The 19,854-nt window shown below is 39.0% G+C and overlaps 2 protein-coding genes across 2 annotated transcripts in view; one reads left to right on the top strand and one right to left on the bottom strand.

The window, feature by feature from the left end:
• The window catches only part of OPN3 (opsin 3), a 47,624-nt gene extending 45,516 nt beyond the window's left edge, over positions 1–2,108 (top strand). Inside the window, exon 4 of the mRNA XM_030936132.1 lies at positions 1,014–2,108. Coding sequence (XP_030791992.1) covers positions 1,014–1,277 — 264 coding nt within the window. The 3' untranslated portion in view covers positions 1,278–2,108. The remainder of the gene's footprint in view (positions 1–1,013) is intronic.
• Positions 2,109–3,712: 1,604 nt separating this feature from the next.
• Positions 3,713–19,854, bottom strand: part of KMO (kynurenine 3-monooxygenase) — a 50,657-nt gene continuing 34,515 nt past the window's right edge. Inside the window, 9 exon segments of the mRNA XM_010384698.2 lie at positions 3,713–3,903; positions 3,906–4,043; positions 5,544–5,603; positions 5,694–5,795; positions 7,329–7,411; positions 9,921–9,978; positions 15,286–15,433; positions 17,291–17,412; positions 18,849–18,920. Coding sequence (XP_010383000.2) covers positions 3,844–3,903; positions 3,906–4,043; positions 5,544–5,603; positions 5,694–5,795; positions 7,329–7,411; positions 9,921–9,978; positions 15,286–15,433; positions 17,291–17,412; positions 18,849–18,920 — 843 coding nt within the window. The 3' untranslated portion in view covers positions 3,713–3,843.

Here is a 19,854-nt window from a genome sequence, read left to right as displayed (position 1 = left end):
CATTATCAGGCAGTGTTTGCTGTAAAACAAAACCAAACAAAAAACAAACAAAAAAAGACAGAAATCAATGTAGCTATTATATTTTTAATTGGTATTTCCTGATCTGAGAAAGTCCATATATTCACCATTTATTTTGCTCTAAATAATGGGGATAACAATTACATTAACTTTTTATGTATGTTTTACTGGTCATGATGGACTGACTACTATAACAAGCAACCCCAACATTTCAGTGAATTAATACGGAGTTTATTGCTCATTCAGGTCACAGTTCACAGTCTAATAATGTATCGGGCGGAGGAGATGGGATCTGTCCTGTGCAGTCATTTAGGGATCTAGGTCCCTTACATTGTGCGATATTATGATCTTTACGCGTTGGCCCCCAGTTTCTTGTCAAGAGGAACAGCAGAGAGGAGAAGCCGAAAGGAGACCAAGAAATATTATTTGATGTTGTGCGTAGGACACGGAGAAGAATTATGTTTGTTGGTGACATTAGTGCTGTCTGCCATAGTATTTTTTCCCCAACTTACTAGTAATTTCGATAGAAAAAATTCTTCACCTAATTAAAGAAACATTAGCAAGTACACCAGGCTCTAAACTCTGCCAGGAAGAGCCTTGTCTGTTTTTGCTGCTTACAGTGAAAAATCTCTAATTATAGCACAGTGACTGTCACCTAGTAGATACCCACTGAATATCTGTGGACTGACTTAATGTTCAAAATCTCTTAATAGTGGTACCTGTCTTCATAGAAAGTGTGTGCAGATTGAAGCTTGGAGGATTACAAGGTACTGAAGTGGTCCTACATATTCTGGTTAATAAGAATTAGAATGAAGAAAAGACATAAAGCTCTGGGGTGATTTAGGTAGAGCTGAGCATGACCACATAACCCCTCATCCACACCCGCTAACAAACAAGAAACAACTCAAATTCAGCTCAACTGATTTCCTTGAATGTTAATCCAGATGAGTGCCCAACTTTTACTTCATATTCCCCTTTATTTTGTCTCTGCCCAGTTTCGAAGATCCCTTTTGCAGCTCCTGTGCCTCCGGCTGCTGAGGTGCCAGCGGCCTGCTAAAGACCTACCAGCAGCTGGGAGTGAAATGCAGATCAGACCTATTGTGATGTCACAGAAAGATGGGGACAGGCCAAAGAAAAAAGTGACTTTCAACTCTTCTTCCATCATTTTTATCATCACCAGTGATGAATCACTGTCAGTTGACGACAGCGACAAAACCAATGGGTCCAAAGTTGATGTGATCCAAGTTCGTCCTTTGTAGGAATGAAGAATGGCAACGAAAGATGGGGCCTTACATTGGATGCCACTTTTAGACTTCCATCGTAAGAAGTGTCTGGAATACCCGTTCTATGTAATATCAGCAGAACTTTGTGGTCCAGCAGGAAATCCGAATTGCCCATGTGCTCTTGGGCCTCAGGAAGAGGTTGAACAAAAATAAATTCTTTTAATTCAACGGGTGCTTTACATAATGAAAAAACCACTTGTGGCAGACGATGGGCATCTAACATCATCTTCTAATGTGTTTGAGATTTTCATTTCAAATATATTTTTTAAATTATTCTATTTTCCAAAACACGTAATACATTTTTCTCGAAAATACCTTACTGTAAAAATAACTGTCGCATACACATGTGTGAAGTAGCTAGAACATACTGAATTTTTTTGTACTGTTGGACTCTATTCAGTGTCATGTCCTATGTCTGATGAAGTTATCAAGGAGATAATTCTAGAATGAAAAAGAAAATCCTCTTGTTGGAAACAAAAGACTTTTTATATGTGCACTATGACAAAGAGGAGTTTCAGAGACATCTTTGAATCCTTGTCAGCCTGGAGACCAGCACCAGAGGAATCTACAAGGCAAACTCCCATATATTTGCTTCTCCCAAGTTGCTGCCCCTACAGACTCAAAGCTCTTTTTCTTTGTTTTGTTGTTTTTCTAAACATTTACTGTTCTTTGTTGATGCTGTGTAAGCCAGGGAGTTCTAAGATGCCAGCTCTTTGAGATTTGCTCATTCCCCTGTATTTCCACTTGTATTTCCCACATATATATTATGTATACCTGCTAATAAACTTATGTTTGTTTTTCTCTTGTTAATCTGTCTTTTGTTATAGGGGCCCCAGCAAAGGAACCTACAGTGAGTAGAAGGAAAAATTATTTTTTCTTTCCCTACAAACTAAACGTGGATTATTAGAACTCAAGGATTTCATTGACAATATAGAAAAGAAACACTGAATCATCTTATTGCCCAATTTTTTTTTTTTTTTTTTTTTTTGAGATGGAGTCTCGCTCTGTCGCCCAGGCTGGAGTGCAGTGGCGTGATCTCGGCTCACTGCAAGCACTGCCTCCCGGGTTTATGCCATTCTCCTGCCTCAGCCTTCCGAGTAGCTGGGACTACAGGCGCCTGCCACCTCGCCCGGCTTTTTTTTTTTTTTTTTTTTTTTTTTTTTTTTTTTTTTTGTATTTTTTAGTAGAGACGGGGTTTCACCATGTTAGCCAGTGGTCTCGATCTCCTGACCTCGTGATCCGCCCGTCTCGGCCTCCCAAAGTGCTGGGATTACAGGCTTGAGGCACCGCGCCCGGCCGATTGCCCAATTTTTATTGCTTATATGACTCTAGTGTTTCATCTTCATAATCATGTTTGAAGGACTTCTCAGTGACTCAACAGCGTGTTAAGAAGGATGAACCAAAGAAAATGTTTTCACTAAATGTGCTTTTAAAAATCAAGTGTATTGCTGGTTCTACTGCAGTATGTAGTCCAAGAGTAGTTAGTAAATTGCTTCTGAGGGTCTGAAATTGAATAAAATAATGGCTTTGTATTTCTATAAAAGTTGTCTCCCCTTGTTTCCTTTCCACTTTTGCGTATGTAGACATTTAATTTATGAATAAAACCCTTTCCTGTCCTTTACTTAGTATGATATTAATAGCCTTCTTCTTATCTTTAGAGGGTAACTCTGGGCTGGCAGTGGTGGCTCACACCTCTAATCCCTGCACTTTGGGAGGCTGAGGTGGGCAGATCATATGAGGCCAGGAGTTTGAGACTGGCCTGGGCAGCATGGCAAGACCCGGTCTCTACTGAAAAATACCAAAAAATTAGCTGAGCCTGGTAGCCCCAGCTATTTGGGAGGCTGAAGTGGGAGGATTGCTTGAGCCCGGGAGGCAGAGGTTGCAGTGAAGCAAGACCATGCCACTGCACTCCAGCCTGGACGACAGAGTGAGACCTGATCTCTAAATACATAAATAAATAGAGATAGATAGATTAGATGATAGATAAACAGGTGGTAAGACTTGTATTTGAAGCTGGAAAATAAAATGAGTTCATTTTGTAAGTCTCTGGAACTCCCCTGAATTCCTTATTTACATTTCTGGTTTTATCTAGTACATCTGAGCCCCGTGGTTAGGTAAGTTCCATTCAGGTAACGAAAAGTGCAGTTAACATGCTAGGCAAGTTGTGATTTTTAGTCCCAGGTGTTGAGCCAATGCTATTGTGAGTCCTATTGTGTCTTTTAAAGAAAAGGCATGATTACGGTCTTCCCTGAGGCATCCTGGGCCTTACTTTCTGAGAAGCGGAAAATCTTAGTCATTGCACTTTTACAGTTAGAATGACTCAACCTGAGTGTGTATAATGTAGAGGAAGTTGCATGCTTCAACTTTTAAAATGTCCCCCACCCCGAGTAATTGCAATTAACACAGAGATATACTACATTTAGTTTAATTATAAGCAGATCACTATCTTCCATTGGTTAATAAAATATGGCAATGGAAACTTTTTTCGTGCTTAATTTTGGTCACAAAGAAATCAAGCATTTGCTACCTCAAAACCTTTCTATCACCTGCTAATGAGATAAATTTGTTCTAGGGAGTCCATAGCCTTTGTGGGGAAACATGTTTTGTATTCCAGAAGTGAGCTATCCAGTTCCATGGTCTTCTCAAGTAGTGGAAAGGTCGTGGTGACATGTAGTGCATAAGCAGGTAGGTACTGCTGATGGCTATCAGTGATCCCAAGAAAAAGAGTCCTTTGTATATCACCTGTAAGACAGCAAGAACTCTCATTTCATTTGTCCAGAGATTCAAATCTGAAAATAGACTTCATTTTTTTAACAACAAAGCGGTAAACAATGTCCTCTTTGTTCTTTAACCTGAAACAACAATTTAATTGCATGACCACCAGGTCAGGAATCGATAAGATCAAGATAAAGACAAGGATTGGGAGCCTCCCTTCTCACTCTCTCCCAAGAAACTCATGAATCAAGGTCTTCTGTATGAAAAAAATTTGGCAGTCAGCTTTTGTCCAGTCATCAAAAAACCTTTGCAGTTTAGAAAAAGAGCTGTGAATTCTAAGAAGAGTACCACTGTGCTGGAGGCACACATCATTCATTCCTTCCCAGAAGCTTCCCAAAAGTCTCCAGGAGAAGAGTGGTGGCCTGGTGGCCTCTGTGACTAAGACTCACATGGAGACCAAACACTAGCTGTGAACAGTGTCCTGAGACTCTTTCCAGCCTGAGTCAGGTGCTTTCCCGTGGCATCCTGGCCTATTTCTCTCCCCGCACTTAGTGTCCTGCATCCTAACTGCCTGCTGGCATCTTTTCCCCTTTTAGACTTTCAGCTCCTGAAGGGTGGGGCCCTATTTTATTCATCTTGTTTAGATAATTCTTGATTTCTTCCAATCCATTCTCCATATAGACATCTTTCTAAAATTCAGACCTGAGGCTGTTGGCCTCCCTGCGCTCCCTGTTTCTCTCAAGATAATATTCCAGGTGTTTAAAGCCCTCCCTGTTTCTCTCAAGATAATATTCCAGGTGTTTAAAGCCCTGCCTCCACCCTCTGACCATTCTCACACGCCAGCGCTGCCTTCCGGCTCCACTGAAATATGTTTCTCATGTGTCTTCCGCCTTCCCCTGTCCTGGCCCCTCCTGTCCTCCTTGGGGGCAGTGTATCCCTCTCCAGTGCAACTGTCTCTATCCCCCACTAGCCTCCGAGCTTTGTGAAAGGTGTGAACTGGTCGTGTTCATCACCACGACAGCTCAGTGCTGTGTACTAAATAAAACTGTCTGTTGAATAAATGACGTTGTAAAATCCCCAAAGTGGAAGACTAGGGAATCAGAATTACATTTAATGGCATCTCTAGGCCAACTGCCCAAAATTAATGTATTATAGCATTCCATTGGAATAGGTGTTTTAAAAGTGATTTAGTTCTGTCCAACTTTACAAATTAAATTCATAAGAATATTGCACGAAGCAAAAATCAAGAACAGTACATCTTGCTAAAATAAAGTAAAAAGTTGAGAAATATTAGCATCAACTTCTTTCTTGAGACTCTTCCCTTCAAAAGCTCTCTTTCTTTGCCACCTCTTTGTAATGTTGTTCAGTAAGCACTCTTCCCTCTCTGTATTCAGGACAGTGTCTGTTTGGAAGGCAAACAGTTGGTGTCCCATTATTTCTGTATTTGTCTGAAACAAACATAATCATAATACTATGACATTTTAACACATCACATTAAAAAATTCATAAAATGTAATCTGTTCCAACCTTTTTTTGCCAATGCCAATGCTGCACAGCCTCATGGTATCTTATTCTGGAAAAAGAGACCTGCGGGAAAGTTTAAAAAGTATTCTTGTATATTCCTTAACAGCTAAACAGAAAATTAAAATGAGGAAAAGTCTTCAGTCCAGACCTTACCATGGTATAGAGAGGGATGAAGGTCGATGGCATAATAGCATGAAGAAATCTCCCCATCTTCTTCTGAAAAATGAACCAGCTTGAGTTGACATGTGCTCGCATCTGCAATAATGAGAGTCTTAAAGAATGCTTTTGAACAAACACATTTATTTCTTACTGTGACTTAGTATTATTCTTCATTCCCACTCATCGCAATGCCAAACACAAAGTAGTCAAATAATTTTTTGTTTCCGTAATGTTATTCCCAATCCATTTTAGTAAATGTCGGTCATATAGGACGTTGCCTTGAAAATGTACAGAAAATACATGAAGCCTGCTAGGGAAGTTTATTTTGCTCAGGAGTCAATGTAGGAAGTCTGTTTCAGTAGAGGGTTTGTTTAACCAGATCTGCAGGTAATCTGTGAGCTAAAAGGTTTGTCTAATTTTCTTTTTTTTGAGACGGAGTCTCGCTCTGTCGCCCAGGCTGGAGTGCAGTGGCCGGATCTCAGCTCGCTGCAAGCTCCACCTCCCGGGTTCCCGCCATTCTCCTGTCTCAGCCTCCGGAGTAGCTGGGACTACAGGCGCCCGCCACCTCGCCCGGCTAGTTTTTTTGTACTTTTTAGTAGAGACGGGGTTTCACCGTGTTAGCCAGGATGGTCTCGATCTCCTGACCTCGTGATCCGCCCGCCTCAGCCTCCCAAAGTGCTGGGATTACAGGCTTGAGCCACCGCGCCCGGCCAGGTTTGTCTAATTTTCTGTTGCTTCCTGATTGGTTTGTAATATTGTTTATGGCAAAAGGAGATTGTTTAAAGCTATGTTTGTCTGGACCTACTCTTTTTTTAGGACAGATACTGTGTCATAGCCATCCTGTTTTTAAAGGATGGGACAAAATACATCCATAAATCCTCCAATATCTTGTAAATCCTCCAATATCTTGTAGGACATCCTCTACCACATCTGATGCAATTTTGCTCAAGCTGAAGACCAGTTTCTTTCTATCTTCGGGAAAGATGGAAAATAGCTGGTCACTCTGCTTTAAATTTATCCTGTAAATCCTTTCATTTTATTATTTTAAAACTATAATCACAATCACTTATTGTGAACTTTTCATGTGACTGGTTCAAAATGGAATTAATGTGTTTTTCTTCAACGTACTAATCTTCCTGAACATGAATTTCTTTTTGGTATTATGCATTTTCTTTCTAGTGCATAAGGTTCCGAAGGATAATCAATGCTACTCTAAATATTTAAGTTACAACGTTATGAGTGAAAAGGCCATTCAACATTTCTTAGATATTCTAAATATGTTAACACATCTGAAAGTTGTACTTTCATTAAATTAACATATTACTAAATATCTAAGATAAAAGCATGTGAATTATCAGAGGTTTTGTTACCTCCTAAATGTCCTTAAAGTGTAGATAGAGATAGTGCGTGTGGGTCATTGTCACTGACCACAGAGTCACAATCCACCCAAGTCTAAGGAATGCTGTGTGTGTGTGTGTGTGTGTGTGTTTGTGTGTGTTTGTGTGTGTGTTCTTATCTGTAGGTATTCTTATATAGCATGCATGAGATGGAGGCTGAAGCAAAGAAGAAGAAAAGAACATTTGTTAGAATATCAGCGAACCGTCTCATGGAATAAACCTTCTCACTCACCTCTATGTAATTGTACATGGATAGGTCTGAAATTGCGTGACTATCTGGGATTCTCAATCTTGAGAACGCAGGAAGACACAAACCTGGAAGTTAAATAATACATCTTTCTAAAACCTTCTATAAAAATGTGCCGAACTCTACACAGGTCAAATTAAACAGTGTGTTCACCACCAATGCTCTTGCTATTTTTTTTAAACTATAAATAACCATTCTGTATAACCAACAATCTATGACTATTGATAATACACATAGAACATTTCCTGTTGTGACTAAATAAAAATTACAACAAAGTTAATCTATACTATTGTTTTATCTTTGTTCTCTAGTGCCCCAAACCAGCGTTGACAGTGTGTTCTTATGCATAAACCCTCTATCCACCTCCAACGTCAGGTGTAAGCCAGACACACGAGTGCTAGGAAAGGAGGAAACAAAATATCTCTGGCTCCTGAGCATCTGAGAGACATGATGGGGAAACAACCAAAAAAAAAAAAAAAAAAAAAAAGATGAGAAAATTTGTCCTGGAACTCTATAATCTCTTCAGACCCAGGCATCATTGTCCTTGACTTCCTAAAACACCACAGCAAACATTTACTCTGACCTTACTTAATGACAGGCTTTATTTTTTCTTTTTAAAACTTTATAGGAATTATTCAATCTTCACAACTCTGAAGTTGAGAGTATTATCTCCACTTTACAGATGAAAAAGAACGGAGGCTTTAGAAAGATGAAGTGATGTGCTCAAGATCATACAGTGAATAAGTTGGCAAGTCAGGACTTGAAACTGGGTGTAATTTAAGGCCAGTTCTCTAGTCCATCCTTTACCTGAAACAAGTGTAAAATCAGAGGTGGCTTTTGAAAGCACATGATGCTGGGAAGCAGGAAAAGGTTATCCAGTTCTCAGGCTATTGTTTGCACCTTGTTTTATATATGTAATATACAAGCCCTCCAACCACCTCCATGGTCATGTGCAAACTAATCACAAGAGGGCCAGGAAGGAAGAGAGGGAACAAAAGTCCTCTGGCTCCTGAGCGTTTGACAGAGATGACTGAAAAATAATGAAAGTAATAATGATAATAAAGGAATTTATGCCAGGCGCGGTGGCTCACGCCTATAATCCCAGCACTTTGGGAGGTTGAGGTGGGTGGATCACTTGAGATCAGGAGTTTGAGACCAGCCAGGCCAACATGACGAAACTCCATCTCTACTAAAAATACAAAAATTAGCCGGGTGTGGTGGTGCCTGCCTGTAATCCCAGCTACTCTGGAGGCTGAGGCAGAAGTTGCAGTGAGCCAAGATTGTGGCCACTGAACTTCAGCCTGGGCAATGGAGTGACTCCGTCTCAAAAAAAAAAAAAAAAGAAATTTGCCATGGAATGCTATAATCTCTTCAGACCAGCCACATCAGGCATGTTATGTATTTATACTATATACGTAATATATATAATTGGACACATTTAATTTAAATTACTTCCAGAATTACATATAAATACTTAAAAGTTCATTATCTGTAAAATTAATGTATTGGCTGAATCGATTTTAATCAGAAGGCAAATGAAAGTATCAGATGCATGACCCGGCATGGTGGCTCATGCCTGTAATCCCTGCACTTTGGGAGGCTGAGGCGGGAGGATCACCTGAGGTCGGGAGTTCGAGACCAACCTGACCTACATGGAGAAACCCCATCTCTATTAAAAATACAAAAAATTAGCCGGGTGTGGTGGCACATGCCTGTAACCCCAGCTACTCGGGAGGCTGAGGCAGGAGAATCTCTTGAACCCAGGAGGCAGAGGTTGCGGCGAGCTGAGATCGTCATTGCACTCCAGCCTGGGTAACAAGAGCGGAACTCCGTCTCAAAAAAAAAAAGAGTTAGATGCAATCTTTGACAGGGCAAAAAACACTAGAGCGTCTAAGAGTGTTTCTGAGGATATGTTGTAGGGTAAATGTCCCCAACCCTCTGTCCATGGCCTGTTGGGAACCGGGCCGCACAGCAGGAGATGAGTGGCAGATGAGACTGCATTACCGCCTGAGCTCCGCCTCCTGTCAGATCAGCAGTGGCATTAATTTCTCATAGGAGCGTGAACCCTATTGTGAACTGCACAGGCAAGGCATCTAGCTTGCACACTCCTTATGAAAATCTGACTAATGCCTGATGATCAGAGCTGGAACAGTTTCATCCTGAAACCATCTCCCCCAACCCCCCGTCTGTGGAAACATTGTCTTCCATGAAACCCATCCCTGGTGCCAAAACGTTGGGACTGCTGCTAGGAGATGCAGGCAGAGGGTGTTACCTAGGCTGAAAAGGGAAAGAGCAGCGTATCTCTGCCAAGCATGGGTACTCTGTGCTTTTATCTTTGAATGAATCACTTTGTGGACCTCCACATAGAAACTTCAAAAGAAGCTATATTTCTTTTTCTGGGTGCTAGTTGCTGCTATGGGAGAACGGTGGCATAGACTGTTAGTAGAAAAATATGTAATCCTGGGGAGAGAATATACATTATACATCACAGGTTTGTGATCATTGAGGATCAGAAATAAGTCCAAAATTAGTCAGAAGAGCTAGTCCACGTCCAGTTGAGAAATTGACCTTACTTACTGAGGTCATTATTGAATTTATCCATTAACTCATCAAATACCAAACAGTCTTCAAAGCCCTGAAACAAAAAAAAAAATGATAAATAAGAAACTAGAAATAATAATTTAAAAAACCCCTATTACCGATTTTGAACAGACCTTCCACTGGTGAAGATAATTCATAGACTGTTTATCCTCAACTAGTACATAGCAGTTGAGTTGTCACATGGTATTGAATTATGGTTAAAAATGACCATTGGGCCTGAGCGTGATGGCTCACACCTGTAATCCCAGTACTTTGGGAGGCCGAGGCGACCAGATCGCTTGAGCTCAGGAGTTTGAGATCAGCCTAGGCAAGATGAGGAGACCCCGTATCTACTAAAAATACAAAAAAATAGCTGAGTGTTGTGGTGTGTGGCTGTGGTCCCAGCTACTCAGGAGGCTGAAGTGAGAGGATCACTTGAACCTGGGAGATGGAGGTTGCAGTGAGCTGAGATCGCTCCACTGCACTCCAGCCTGGGTGACAGAGCGAGACCTTGTCTAAAAAAAAAAAAAACCATAGACTTCATGCTTGACTGTGTTATCTTTGTCCAATTTACATATATATGATATAGTGATTTGAAATTCGACCAAGATTTTACATTACTGTTTTAATTTTGATAGATTCCATTACTTCTTTGAGAAGAAGAAATCATTATATTGCTCTACCATACGTTTTAGAATTATACTTAAACTATTCAAGTCTTTAAGATTCACATTTAGAGCAATTTAATGCTAGGATAAAACTGCTTACATATTACTTTAGTTCCTATAACTCAAGATTAAAGCAATATTAAGAAGTCCACAAAATTAGTAATGTACTATGCTAAATACAGAGAGGATAGAGAGTTGAAAATAATGTTTCCTGTTTCCTAGGAATTCAAGCTACAGCTTTAAAGGTAGTATAAAGATTTTTTTTTCTTTTTATTCTTTTTCTGTTCTTTTTTATTATTATTTTAGATGGAGTCTTGCTCTGTTGTTGAGGCTGAAGTGCAGTGGTGCAATCTCAGCTCACTTCAATCTCCACCTGTTAGGTTCAAATGATTCTCTTTCCTCAGCCTCCCAAGTAGCCAGGATTACAGGCATGCGCCACCATGTCCAGCTAATTTTTGTATTTTTATAGAGATGGCGTTGCACCACATTGGCCAGACTGGTCTCGAACTCTTGACCTCAAGTGATCTGCCCATCTTGGCCTCCCAAAGTGCTGGGATTACAAGCATAAGCCACTGTGCCTGGCCTAAAGATATTTTTTAAATAAAATATTTTTCACATCAATTACAAAGATTACATCTGAAACAAGCAGATTTATTTGTCAAATCAATTACATAGTCTCAATAGTATAGAAGTGAGAGATACCATATGGGGCTGAGATAACAGTTTTATATTCTTTTGTTTAAGTTAATTCATTTACTCTTCACAACTCTCTGAAGTAGACACTATTAAAATTCCAATTTAATTAAATTTAATTATTGATTTGTTTTAATTTATTTTGAAATGCAGTCTTGATCTGTCGCCCAGGCAGGAGTGCAGTAGCACGATCTCGGCTCACTGCAACCTCCACCTGCCAAGTTCAAGTGATTCTCTTGCCTCAGCCTCCCAAGTAGTTGGGACTACAGGCACCTGCCACCACACCTGCCTAATTTTTTTGTATTTTTAATAGAGACAGGGTTTTGCCATGTTGACCAGGCTGGTCTCAACCTCCTGACCTCAAGTGATCTCCCTGCCTCGGTCTCCCAAAGTGCTGGGATTACAGGCATAAGCCACCTCGCCCGGCCTAAAATTTCAATTTTATAGATAAGGAAGTAAAGATAAAGTAAGTAAATTGTGCAAGAATGTATTGGCAGTAAATTCTGGGGCCAGGATTTAAAACCAAGTGTTCTAATGCCTCCGAGGCACTTATCCACTGTGCTACAATTAATGTCTTCTTACGTTTTTATAAAACAAAATGTTCACCGCTGCTTTGTGGAAAATATAATTGATTAGATTCACAAGCTATTTTTACTTGGAATATATGCCAATAACCAAAATAATATATGATTAATGATTATGAAGCTATTACCACATACACACACACATATACACACACACATACACGCACACACACACAAATTAGTTTAGGATTCCTTGAAATGAATGTTCAACTTTTAAACACTGTTTCTTTTCTGAATTCTTTTTCTAGCCAAAATAGTAAAATTTCCATGAAGGCAGTAGTGTTCAACATCTAATCAGCTCATAGTTTTACTTAACCTTGTCAATCAGGTTTACCTTTCCTTTGGAAAGAAAAAGTAGAAAAGAAAGAGATCCTTGAGGAATCGCCACACTGTCTTCCACAATGGTTGAACTAGTTTATAGTCCCACCAACAGTGTAAAAGTGTTCCTATTTCTCCACCTTCTCTCCAGCACCTGTTGTTTCCTGACTTTTTAACAATCCCCTTTCTTTTTTTTTTTTAGGGTTTTTTTTTTTTATTATTATACTTTATGTTCTAGGGTACATGTGCACAACGTGCAGGTTTGTTACATATGTATACATTTGCCATGTTGGTGTGCTGCACCCATTAACTCGTCATTTACATTAGGTGTATCTCCTAATGCTATCCCTCCCCACTCCCCCCACCCCACGACAGGCCCCAGTGTGTGATGTTCCCCTTCCTGTGTCCAAGTGTTCTCATTGTTGAACCTCCATTTCCTAAACTGGGGGCGGGGGGGGAAGCCAACCCTGGAATTTCTAACAGGTTTTCACACAACGTTGGAGGCCATGCCTGAAATGCATGTAGCACTCATAAATGGAAGCTTCTGTTTCTGTTAAGAAATAAAGAACATCCAAATTGGAAAGCAAGAAGTCAAATTATCCTAGTTTGCAGAAAATATGACCTTATGTTTACAAAAACCTAAAGACTCTACCAAAAACACTATTAGAACTGATAAACAAATTTAGTAAAGTTACAGGATACAAAATCAACATACAAAAATAAATAGCAATTCTATATACCAAGAGCAAACAATCTGAAAAAGAAACCAAGAAGGTAATCCTATTTACAATAGTTACAAATAAAATAAGATACCCAGGAATTAACCAGGGAAGTGAACGATCTCTACAGTGCAAACTATAAAACGTTGATGAAAGAAATTGAAGAGGACACAAAAAAATGGAAAGATATTCCGTGCTCATGGATTGGAAGGATCAATATTGTTAAAATGTCCATATTACCCAAGGCAATCTACAGACTTAATGCAATACCTATAAAAATAGCAATGTCATTCTTCACAGAAATAGAAACAATAATCCTAAAATTTATATGAAATCACAAAAGACACAGAATAGCTGAAGCCATCCCGAGCAAAAAGAACAAAACTGGAGGCATCACATTACCTGACTTCAAATTATACTACAATGCTAAAGTAACCAAAACATCATGGTATTGGCATAAAGACAGACACATTGACCAATGGAACCGAATAGAGAACCCAGTAATATATCCACATTCAATTTTAGCAAAGGTACCAAGAACATACATTGGGGAAAAGTCAGTCTCTTTAATAAATGGTGCTGAGAAAACTAGATAACCATATACAGAAGAATGAAACTAGACTACTATCTTTCACCATATACAAAAATAAAATGAAAGTGGATTAAAGACAAATCTAAGACTGGAAACTATGGAACTAGTAGAGGAAAACATTGAAGAAACAGTCCAAGACAGTGGTCTGGGCAAAGATTTTCTAAGTAAGACGTCAAAAACACAGGCAGCCAAAGAAAAAAACAGACACATAGACCTTTGGAACAGAATAGAGAAGTCAGAAATAAATAGGACAAATGGGATCATATCAAGCTAAAAAATGTTTCTGCAAAGCAAAAGAAACAATCAACAAAGTAAAGAGACAACCCACAGAACAAAGTAAAATATTTGCAAACTACCCATCCAACAAGGGATTAATAATCAGAATATATAAGAAGCTCAAATAACTCAGTCAGAAAATAATGAATAATCCAATTTAAAAATGGGCATAATATTTGAGTAGGCATTTCTCAAAAGAAGACATATACATGGCCAGTGGGTACATGAAAAATTGCTAAACTTCAGTAATTATCAGTGAAATGCAAAGCAAATCTACAACGAAATATTATCTCACTTCAGTTATAATGGCTTTGATCTGAAAGACAAGTGCCAACGAATGCTGGTGAAAATGTGGACAAAGGAGAACTCTCATTTGTGGGAATATAAATTAGTACAACCACTATGGAGAACAGCATGGAGGTTCCTCAGCAAACTAAAGATAAAACTACCATATGTGGCAGCAATCCCACTGCTGGGTAAATATCCAAAAAGAAAGAGCATCAGTATGAGGAAGAGATATCTGCACTCCCATGTTTATTGCAGCACTATTCACAATAGCAAATATATGGAATCAACCTAAGTGTCCATCAATGGATGAGCGGATAAAGAAAATGTAGTACATATTCACAAGGGAATATTATTCAGCTCTTTAAAAAAAAGAATGAAATACCATCATTTGCAACAACATGGAAGGAACCAGAAGACGTTAGTGAAATAAACCAGGCATATAAAGAAAATTATCACATTGTGTTTTACTCATAGGAGGGAGCTAAAAAAAAATTAAACTAATGGAGATAGAATGATGCTCCCCAGAGACTGGGAATGGTAGTAGGGTGGAAGTGTAAAGTGGAGATAGTTAATGGATACAAAAATAGTTAGATAGAATGAATAAGATCTAGTATTTGGCATCACAATAGGGTGAATGTGGTTAACAATAATTTATTGTATATTTCAAAATAACTAAAAGAGAGGAATTGGGGTATTTCTAATACAAATAAATGACAAATGCTTGAGGTGACAGATACCCCAATTACCCTGATATGGTCATATACATTGTACGCCTGAATCAAAATATTGCATGTATCACATAAATATATAAAACTAGTATATATCCATAATAATTAAAAATTAAAAAAATATTAGGAGTAAAAATGCATACGGGAGATTCTCTGTAGGTTATATGCAAAAACTATACCATTTTACACCAGGGACCTGAGGAGCATCCATGGATTTTTGTATCCACAAGGGTCCTGGAGCTGATCCCTTGGTGATACCAATGGATGAATGCATTATGCTTTCTGCTTTTTTCTACTATAGATTACTGGATTGAGTAGTCCAAATTCTGATTAGAGTTGGTGATCAATCTAGCTACACAGCTGGTATGATTTCTGAATTGACTGTGCTTTCAGGGATTATGTGGGGATAGTCTTAGACATGTTTTTTATTTAAGACTTGTTAGCTGAGACTGACCCAGAAATATTTCAGGGACTTACCTAGGGAAAAAGAACTTACCGCATTCATTCCTTGCCCAAAAAATGGCACTATAGCATGAGCTGCATCCCCCAGCAGTACACAGTGAGATTGAAAGTGAAAAGAAGAGCACTTTACAGATATCATGGGCTGGGCAGGCAACAGGAAGAAATCTTGCACCAGGAGTTTCCTTCAAAGGAAAATAATCCAAACGTAAAGACATCAAATTAGGTATTAAATCCTGCTAAATTCTTTCAGATTTGCTAAATTAACTATCACGAAGTTTTGTTGAAAAATACACAAGAATGCCAAGAAGAAAACAGAAGAGGGAAAAAATAAAGTCTTCCAGTCCTAAAATTCCATTATTCTAATTACCTTCTTGGTCTGCAACAACGTTCATCACATTAAAAATAAGAGTTTGGCTGCATTTGAATAATTTAAATATTTCTGTATCATATGTTGTTAAAACTTTATTGTCATGCACATGGGCCATGAGATTTTCAAATACAGCAGTGTATTTTAGGTTTCCATAAAAAAAATTGAGCAAATGCTGCTGTGCATTTGACTAGAAGACAATAAACCAAAATTGAAATGAATGTGAATCTTTATGTATTTGGAAATGGATAATAGTAATAAAAGTAGCATTTGGGGGATGGGAATCATTTGGTGAAGTGGTACAAACTTTAAGTTGGACAGGAAGAACAAGTTCAAGAGATTTGTTGTACAACATGGTCCTTATAATGAAAAACAAACAAAAAACCTAGTATTTGTAAAGCATCTGTAGAAGTGTTGAGGAAGCTCTAAGTCGACAAATAGTACCTAGCCTCAAGAATCTTAAATCTGGCTGGAAAGGCAAAAAATAGCCATGAAACCAGTTTGAAAGTACATAAGGGCTAATTCTGGTGTGCAGAGATTTCTCTCCACAGTTGGAGAAGGAGGGATCCATAGAGACTAAATTAGTCTTCAGGAAAGAAAGTGACTAGCAATTTTTAAAAGACCTGGTATGGGCCAGCAGTGGGTTATCCCTTTTACATAATTAGTTCATTTAATTTTCACAAATGCCCTATGGTAGATACCCATTTTAAAGGTGAAACTCAGGGAAGTAAGGGGCAGAAGTTGTATTAAAATCTTGCTCTGCTATAGACTGAATGTTTATGCTCCCCTAACATTCATAGGTTGGAATCCTAACCTCCAATGTGATGGTATTTGGAGATGGGGCCTTTGGGTGTTGATTAGGTCCTGGGAGTGGACCCCCTATTAATGGGATTAGTGCTTCTATAAAAGGGACCCCAGAGCGATCCCATGCCCCCTCCAGCATGTGAAGACACAGCAAAAAGACTCATCTATGAACCAAGAGGTGGGGTCTTACACTTCTCAGCCGCTAGAACTGTGAGCAATACATTTCTGTCATTTATAAGCCACCGAGTCTATGGTAGTTTTATTATGGCTCACTGAACTGACTAAGGCATACTCTCTGTAGCATTGCGCTGCCTTCATGAAGACATCATTGGAGGTGTCTAGATAGACAACTTAATATGCACCAAGCCTTGTGTTAAATGATTTATAGATATGATCTCATTTAGTCCTTGTAACAACCCTTTGGGATAGGTTCTACTATGTATCAACCTTTTACCATGAGTGGAATATGGGAAAGCTTACGTGGCTAGTAGGTGTAGGATCCAAGACCTGAGGCTGCCAGATGTATCTGCTGTGCCAAAGATTTATGTATCTACCAATAGAGAAAAGTTCAGCCAGTTCCTGTGGCACACCAAGCCCTAAAGAGCTTGAGGAGCTTGCATAAGATGCACAAAAGCCTCGGGACATTAGTGACTCATCTTTCCTGGAGGAACTGGCCATGGCATGGGTGTTTTTCAGAATTCCTGCTCACAGCACAATATCCATTTAGACTTTTGCTCTAATATGGGTTTCTGTCCAGGTTACTGCATGATCCATCATGTTTAACCCAAACTGAAATCAGGTGCAAAACCTTTATTTGAATTTGGAATAATTCAAACAAGTGCAGCAAAAGGCACATCTTGCAACTTACTCTCCAATTAGAGGGATGGCATCCGGAAAGTACTTCTGGAAGAAATCTATCACATCATTACTGGTTACAAGTTTATCATACTCATCAAAGGGCATGAACAGAGTACATGTGAATGATTTGCTCTGTGAGAAGAAGAGAAACAGAGTGAAAGGGGATAGAGGCCAAGTGATGCTGGCACTGTAGGTGGATCCCGAAATCACAGGACTTCTTGCTGTGACCGGGGAGCTTTTGGAAGGAATGTCCAAGCAGACAGGAAAGGCACTGTCACTTTGTTCCACTGCTCCCAAAGAAAAGCTCTGCCAAGTCCCACGGGTGCTCTCCAGCTTCTTTGATTATTAGGACAATGTCTATATTGTAAACTCTCCATTTTCACACAGAAAATACTACACTCTTTTTTTTTTTTTTTGGAGATAGATTCTTGCTCTGTCGCCCAGGCTGGAGTACAGTGGGGTGATCTCAGCTCACTACAACCTCCGCCTTCCGGGTCCAGGCGATTCTCCTGCCTCAGCCTCTGAGTAACTGGGATTACAGGCACACACCCTGCTAATTTTTTGTATTTTTAGTAGAGACGGAGTTTCTCCATGTTGGCAGGTTGGTCTGGAACTCCTGACCTCAGGTGATCCACCCACCTTGGCCTCCCAAAGTGCTGGGATTACAGGCATGAGCCACCACGCCCAGCCTACATTCTTTAAATTACTAATAGGTTGGTTAGATTTGACATCTCTTTTTCTTCCTTTTAAGATAGTATTACTAGGCCCTGGACCCCAGGACATATACCAACAGAAAGAAAAAGACTCCAACCTGGGAAACAGCTATATCTACCTAGGAAAAAAGTCTCTAGGGTCTAATGAAAGAAAAGCCATGCTCTCTTTTTTTTTTTTTTTTTTTTTTTTTTGAAACAGGGTCTTGCTTTGCTTTCCAGGCTGGAGTGCAATGGGATGATCACAGCTTACTGCAGCCTCCACCTTCGGGGCTCAAGCAGTGCTTCCACCTCAGCCTCCTGAGTACTTGGGGATGCGCATTTCACCATGCCTGGCAATTTTTTTTTTTTTTTTTTGATAGAGGCAAGGTCTTGCTATGTTGGCCACACCAGTCTTGAACTCCTGAGCTCAAGCAATCCTCCCGCTTTGGCCTCCCAAAGTGCTGGGAACACAGGTGTGAGCCGCTGTGCCCAGCCCCATGCTCTCTTTTGATAATGCATATTCCAATGTACTACAGACCTTAAAGGCTGAATTGCTTCCTAATAGACAACCTAAATCTCTTTGGCTTTACTGGGAGGGCCATTTCTTCCTAAATTGCCTTTAGTGGAGATGATAGGCACCACCACACATAAACTCTTGTTACCCATTCATTTAAGTTAAATCTCCTTTCCAAAGTAAATAACTGGAAATCCTTCAGATTTTTCCTCAGTCATCCCAAAGTTTCAAAGCTATAATCACTAAATAGATTAAACAATGAAGAGATCAATTAGGTATATACATTCTAAGTACAAACAGAAGTAATAAACAACATTAATTACAGATGCAAAATTACAGTTGAGAAAAAAATTCTATACTACCATGTTAGGAAGTGCAATCATCATAAAGGTATTTCTAGGCCAAATATGCAGATAATTAGGTTCCATGGCATACTGCAGAAAAAAGAATATATGATTGATTAGTGCAGTTATATAGCAAACCTATAAAACGGACTCAGCTTTATAATAGTTTCCACAGTAATTAAAACCAGTACCCTATACACGATGATATGCACATCTATTGCTACATAAAATAGAAGTTGTTTTAGAAAACACTTTGTGTTCTGTCTTTATAAACTCAACCTTAGGTAGGTTTTTCTGACACCAGGTATAATTCAAAATTTCGGAATACGTGCGTGTGTGTGTGTATATGTAAGGAAAAAGACAGAGAGAGAGGGAACATCTTATGTTCTCAAATCTTGAATCACACCTGGTATAATTATACCTGGTATATAAGTACACATACATGCACATATCTAGATGTGTACATGTGTGTATATGCACACATGTATAATGTATGCACACACATTATGTATATATTTATATAATTTTTTTACTTTATCTTTTGCCTTATTTCAGAACTTATCTATACTGGACAGAAAAGTCTTACGTTTAAATTTCATGAGCCAAACCAAAATTTTAGAAACAAGCTTCTTATCATTTGTTTCCTATAATATAAATAATAGAGAAGAGTCTTATCTCTTTAGTAAGTCCTCTGTAATTACTATTAATACAATAACAGCCTGAATAAGTATTAATTGCTTGGGTAGATCAATTGACCCAAAGACCCAAGTGACCCAAATTTTTGAAGGTTCCCAGGGGTATTATATACATGGAAATATGCAAACAATTTTCTAATTATTTCAACTTTGTATTATTTTTTACAGATGTTTCGAGAGCACCTTCCATGTATATCTTACGTAGTAAGAATACCGAAAAAACAGCATAGTCTTGCAGCAAACATTTTTACACTGTATCATAGTTATTTGTGTCTTAGGTAAAGGGACTGTGCCTTCCTTGCTTTTTTAGCCTCAGACTCCCAAAGAAA

The sequence above is a fragment of the Rhinopithecus roxellana genome, chromosome 8 (assembly GCF_007565055.1).
Source record: "Rhinopithecus roxellana isolate Shanxi Qingling chromosome 8, ASM756505v1, whole genome shotgun sequence".
NCBI classification, from domain to species: Eukaryota; Metazoa; Chordata; class Mammalia; order Primates; family Cercopithecidae; genus Rhinopithecus; species Rhinopithecus roxellana.
Note: the sequence above shows the minus strand (reverse complement) of the source record. Positions and strands in the feature narration are given on the sequence as shown.